Here is a 6,507-nt window from a genome sequence, read left to right as displayed (position 1 = left end):
CTGCATATTTATTTGCTGTGTCGATTTAACAATTAAAGGTGAAGACGTTCGACATGGAGGATTGACGGGAGTTGGAGAAGATTGTACTTGTGCATTGTTTGTCATTCGAGAAATTAGAGAGATTGATTATTTTGTGAAGTTGGTGGCATTGAGTATGAACTAGGGAACGATTGATTTACGGGCGAGGATAGATTTTGTGAAGTTGGTGGCATTGAGTATGAACTAGGGAACGATTGATTTACGGGCGAGGATAGAGCATTCTGTAATAAATGAGTCAAATGAGGAGTAATATTACGTTGAACTGCATTATGCACCCCGTGCATATTGTCATGCTGTTGGTGACGTAAAAGGGGAGGATGCATTGTAGGCATAGGAAAGCGTTTTCTAACAGGTTCTTGGAGCCCAGAAGGAGAAGCAGTTATCACTGGTTGTAGAGGTGCAGCTGCAGTCGTCATCGTCTAATTCACTTTCAGTATAATCAGATTCAACTTTTCGCTTCTTCTTCGATTTTGGTTTTTGTACCTCTTCATCGTCGTCGCTATTGTCTACTATAAATTTTCTATCCCTGCGACGTTCTCGGAAAGCACGCCTTGCTGCTTTTCTCTGCTTCTTTCTCGAATTACCTTTACGTTTATATATTTCCAGACTTGAATCACTATTTATTGAACACGAACCAAAACTCTCGTCTTCTTCGTCCACCGACGAACCCTTAAAATCTTCATCTGACGCATCGTCGCCTTCTGAACTAATATCTAGCGTTGTAAGTTTACGTGATTTTTTCTTCATTGTTGACTTAGGCTGAACCAGGTCCTTTATTAGCTCATCTTCGCTCTCGCTTTCAATATTTTTTGTGTCACCTTTTTCAGTACTATCATCAGCCTTTTCCTCTTTTTCCACCTGTACATCTGAACTTTCCAGATGCTTCTGCCGAGCTTTCTCCTCTTTATCTGCTTCTATTATCGTTGATATATCTTTTCCTCGGCCTAAATTACCTGCTCCAGCAACCTCGTCCATTTCCTTTTTAAGCGCAGAGTTTATATGATCATCATATTAATTTAATCTGTAACTAACGTTTAATTGCCTTCTTTTCCTTAATTTATATATTGGTTCGTCATCACTATCAGAAAATGAAGACGAGGATTCGCTTTTTGATGCACTTTCTGAATTGGAGGTTCCACGAGAATTACTGTCGCTTGTAACGTGGTTTTTCCGTCTATGACTTCTAGTATTACGACCTGAATATTGTCGACGATCATTTCGTCTGCGTTTGTCAATTGTATTATTTTTCGATGATTTCTTGTTTTCAATTTCACTTTCACCAGAATTCGATTGATCATCACTATCGGCACTTGGATCAGTATTAATATCGCTGCTGCTATTATCCCGACCATTATCATATTTTTTAGATTTTCTTTTGTTCTGACTTGAAAGTTCCTCTTCTTCTTTCCGCCTTGCGTTTTCTTTCTCCTCCAAGCGTTTAACTTCCTCCTGTTCTTGTTTCTTACGCTCAACCATTTCATCAAATTCCTTCAACTGTCCTTCTAATGCTTTTATCAATTGTTCTTGTTGGCATGGGGGACAATACCAATCACCCTCTGGGATATAAAAAAGTACGGGCGAAAGACAGGAACAATGGTAACCCTTGTCACATTTATCACACAATAATATCCATTCGGGATGGTCCGATTTATGGCATTTTTGGCAAGCTTCTTCCTCATCTGGTTCGTTGTCTACATCATTTCCTTTGCGAGCAGTACGTGCCCTTTTCGTTGGTACTACTTGAATTTCATCCTCAATATCAGATTCGGGGGAAAATTCATGATCAGACTTGAAAAGAGGAGACCCAGGGTCCGTCTCATAATGATGATGCTCCTCGTCCTCTTCTTCATCTGGTTCTTCCTGTTCTTCCGATCCTGATGACCAACTGCCATTCTTGCCCGGACATTTCTTTTTTTGCACTTTTTTCTTCGTATCAATGTCACTCTCCGCCGATTCTGATGAGGGTTCTGAAGGTGGCAAGACTGTTGGAGCTGCTTGTTTTTCTGCCTTCTTTTTCTTCTTTAATTCCTGTTTCATAGTCCTTAAGGCAATTTCCTCAAGTTTGCGACGTTCCGCTTCCTCCCTAATTTTTAACTGCGCTATTCTCCTTGATTGTCGTACTGGTGTTTCCGCGTCGTCGCTTGTAACGTGGTTTTTCCGTCTATGACTTCTAGTATTACGACCTGAATATTGTCGACGATCATTTCGTCTGCGTTTGTCAATTGTATTATTTTTCGATGATTTCTTGTTTTCAATTTCACTTTCACCAGAATTCGATTGATCATCACTATCGGCACTTGGATCAGTATTAATATCGCTGCTGCTATTATCCCGACCATTATCATATTTTTTAGATTTTCTTTTGTTCTGACTTGAAAGTTCCTCTTCTTCTTTCCGCCTTGCGTTTTCTTTCTCCTCCAAGCGTTTAACTTCCTCCTGTTCTTGTTTCTTACGCTCAACCATTTCATCAAATTCCTTCAACTGTCCTTCTAATGCTTTTATCAATTGTTCTTGTTGGCATGGGGGACAATACCAATCACCCTCTGGGATATAAAAAAGTACGGGCGAAAGACAGGAACAATGGTAACCCTTGTCACATTTATCACACAATAATATCCATTCGGGATGGTCCGATTTATGGCATTTTTGGCAAGCTTCTTCCTCATCTGGTTCGTTGTCTACATCATTTCCTTTGCGAGCAGTACGTGCCCTTTTCGTTGGTACTACTTGAATTTCATCCTCAATATCAGATTCGGGGGAAAATTCATGATCAGACTTGAAAAGAGGAGACCCAGGGTCCGTCTCATAATGATGATGCTCCTCGTCCTCTTCTTCATCTGGTTCTTCCTGTTCTTCCGATCCTGATGACCAACTGCCATTCTTGCCCGGACATTTCTTTTTTTGCACTTTTTTCTTCGTATCAATGTCACTCTCCGCCGATTCTGATGAGGGTTCTGAAGGTGGCAAGACTGTTGGAGCTGCTTGTTTTTCTGCCTTCTTTTTCTTCTTTAATTCCTGTTTCATAGTCCTTAAGGCAATTTCCTCAAGTTTGCGACGTTCCGCTTCCTCCCTAATTTTTAACTGCGCTATTCTCCTTGATTGTCGTACTGGTGTTTCCGCGTCGTTGGCATCAATAATATTTGTGGTGTCAACCTCACGTTGCTTACGGACTCCTTTCACTACTTTTTTTGTTGACGGCTGGATTTTAGAAGTGTTTTTTTTTTGGGATTACTGGCGATTTTTCTTTTGAAGTCGTCTTTTCCATTGATTTCTTTTTAGATTCCGTTGCATCTTCCTCTTTCTTAGCAGTCTTATTTTGAATTGCTGAAACTGGAGGACCTTCTTCCCTGGAAGCCTAAAATATAAATTGTTATTTAGTTATAAATGGAGCGTAAATAGAAGCACATCAGCTTTTCTGTAAAGGTGCTGTATTTCGTTTGCAAAGTATTAAATAAACAAAAAAGTAATACCTTTTCAGATTCAGTTGCATCTTCCTCTTTTGTAACAGATTTATTTTGACTTACTGAAACTGGAGAACCGTCTTCGCTGGAAGCCTGAAATATAAATTGTTATTAGATTATGAATGAGGCGTGAAGGGAAATATACTACCTTTTCTGATTCACGCCTTTTGTTCGCAGGCACATCTTTCAAATTATTTGATTCAGGCATTGTGTAATTTTTCTTATCATGCACCTTCGGTTTATTAGATGTGATGTTGCTTCCATTACCCCGCCTCGTCGATCTACGACAAATTCTCGCAGTTTCAGAATCTCCCGTGGATGGAACATCTGTTTTACCTTGTACACCGAAATCGTTTCGTGGTACTTCCTTCTTTGCTTCGGGCTCCTCTGTGATAACATGTTGATCCGCCTCTTCGCTACTGTGCCGCTTTCTTTGGCGCTCTTGATTATTTCTATTGTCTACTACGGAAGTGGTCTCGTCTATTTTGTCATATTTTGTACTTGATGATTTTTCAGTAGTACTTTTCATTTCATTTTCTTCATGCCAAATTTGGGTTAATAGACTTTTCTTTAAAGGCTTTGTTACAGGGCTTTTTTTCGATGACGATGAATGATTCTTGGCGCTTTTCTTAGGACAAGTGCCAGCATCACTTTCTTCGTGCGCCTGTTTCAACTTTTTGTGAATAATTTCCTCTAATGTTGTTTTATTGTGAAAAATATTTGCATGTGAATCATTAAGGTTATTTGATGGAGAGGGGCGATTGTCTGACGTGTTGGTTGGTTCGGACTTAATGACTTCCTTTTCGATGTGTTTCTTTGGTGAAGTCAATTTTCTTCTTCTTTGCGGACACTCCTCACCTCCACTCGATGAATTAATATCCTCTTGCACTGCTGCTTTCATCGCCTCAACTTTTTTTCTTAACTCGGTGTTGCTTTGCTTCTGTCGCATTTTCAGCCGCTTTCCACCGACGTCGTGTTCGTCTACGTCCAAATCTTGCTCATTATTGTAGTCTTCAGTGTTTTCCGAGTTTATATCTATTTCGCTTTCCGACTGCAAATTAATCTGACTTTGTTGAGTGGAATAGTTAGCCAGCCGCCTCTTTCGATTGATACTGGGAGGGTTCGCATCATTTTCTTCAACAGTTTTTAATATAATCGAATCTTTGTCTGCATTTGCCCCTACAACTTCAGTAGATGCCGGTTTCTTTCTATTTTCTCGTCGCCTCAACTTTTTTTCTTAACTCGGTGTTGCTTTGCTTCTGTCGCATTTTCAGCCGCTTTCCACCGACGTCGTGTTCGTCTACGTCCAAATCTTGCTCATTATTGTAGTCTTCAGTGTTTTCCGAGTTTATATCTATTTCGCTTTCCGACTGCAAATTAATCTGACTTTGTTGAGTGGAATAGTTAGCCAGCCGCCTCTTTCGATTGATACTGGGAGGGTTCGCATCATTTTCTTCAACAGTTTTTAATATAATCGAATCTTTGTCTGCATTTGCCCCTACAACTTCAGTAGATGCCGGTTTCTTTCTATTTTCTCGTCGGCTTTATCTATGCATACAATAGTTTTATTTTTAAGATTTCTTGTTATTCGGGATTTTGGGGTACAGTTTTGAGAACCTAATATTTCAGCACGCTCTTCCTCAACATCATTTCGAATATTTTCTGCAATTTCATTTTTGTTTTTCCTTATTTTCTATCTCGTTAACAGTTTTTCTACTGTCGAGATCAACATCTCCTTCTGTTTGGTGACTCGAATTTATTTGTTCAGTTTCATTAACTGAGTCAACTTCTAGGTTGTCCTTCTGCGTAGAATCACTTGTCACGTTATTCTCGTTTTTTGTATTGCCAATTAAACAATCTGTACCTGATCCTTCTCCGCATACAAAAATTATATCATCTTCAATGACATCGCTCATACAACATTAGGAATATCGTGGTCATAAAATTCGTCAATTATCTGTAGTTTCTTTTTAATGTTCTCTCCTGTTTTTGTTACCTCGCTATCCCCCTAGTCAGTATTGTCGACATCATCAGATTTCTTATATAATTTGTTCAACTTGTTGTCTGAGCGCAAATGTTTTTCATCTTGAACAGAGTCACTGCTATTATCATGTTTTGATAGGAATATTCACGACTTTCGATTGCTTGTTTCCAGCAGTTTTTGTTTTGATTTCTTAAATATTATAGTCTTTTGTGATATTAATAATGCCTAAAGCGAATTATAGTTTTTTGCAAATTGTTCAAAATGACATGGAATTTTTAATTCCTCACCTCAACTCTTCTCACTTTTCCTTCGCTTTTCATTTCTTACTTTCGTACTTATCTTCATTTTCATCATCACACTCATTTTCATTATTACATACAAATTCCTGGTATTCCCTATCCATATTGGCTATTTACAGTTGTAATATTTTTCGAGGCTGAAATGTAAAACATAATGTATATTTTATTGGGAACAATATCCAAATATTATTAAAAAAGGCTTACCTCAAATGCTCAGTATATTATTATCCTTATTTTTGAATATTTTGCAAGCATCAAATTTAGTTATCTGATATTTTATACATACTTGAGGTAATTTTTGTTCGTTGCTGTTGGTATCCCTTCTGAATTATGATAATTAATTGATCCTATAATGTTATTGCTGGTAACGTCAACAACTATGACAATTTTATTTAAAGGCACTACAATTTCCTTTAATTGCAAACATTATTATTCAAATTGCAAACATTATTATCATTAAAACATTGGAGTAAAAATAAAAATATCTATATTTTGGCTCCGGTTTACAAGACTGCGTTTAAATTTGTACAAACCCGATTTGATCAAAATTCAATGTGAAGAAATTAAAATACGCTAATTGTTGGTTATATATAATATTTATTTGAGTTTTAATAAACATATACGAAAACAAATATGTTAAAACAACGATACATTTGTAATGCTTAAAACTATAACTAATTGTTTTTAAATTCAATAGTAATATGCCAGGTAATAAATAAATTTA

The 6,507-nt window shown here is 37.5% G+C and overlaps 1 protein-coding gene across 1 annotated transcript; it reads right to left on the bottom strand.

Moving 5' to 3' along the window:
• Window positions 1-384: 384 nt before the first annotated feature.
• LOC133329100 (remodeling and spacing factor 1-like) lies at window positions 385-5,887 on the bottom strand. The gene is given in 7 exon segments (XM_061537602.1): window positions 385-1,312; window positions 1,871-1,889; window positions 2,376-3,237; window positions 3,272-3,394; window positions 3,510-3,593; window positions 3,649-4,667; window positions 5,812-5,887. Coding segments are annotated over 7 exon segments (3,111 nt in total).
• Window positions 5,888-6,507: the final 620 nt, after the last annotated feature.

Source organism: Musca vetustissima, unplaced genomic scaffold (assembly GCF_032173495.1).
Source record: "Musca vetustissima isolate MV318-11 ecotype Yass unplaced genomic scaffold, APGP_CSIRO_Mvet_v1 utg146207, whole genome shotgun sequence".
Classification (NCBI taxonomy): Eukaryota; Metazoa; Arthropoda; class Insecta; order Diptera; family Muscidae; genus Musca; species Musca vetustissima.
This window is presented reverse-complemented; position numbering and strand designations above follow the sequence as displayed.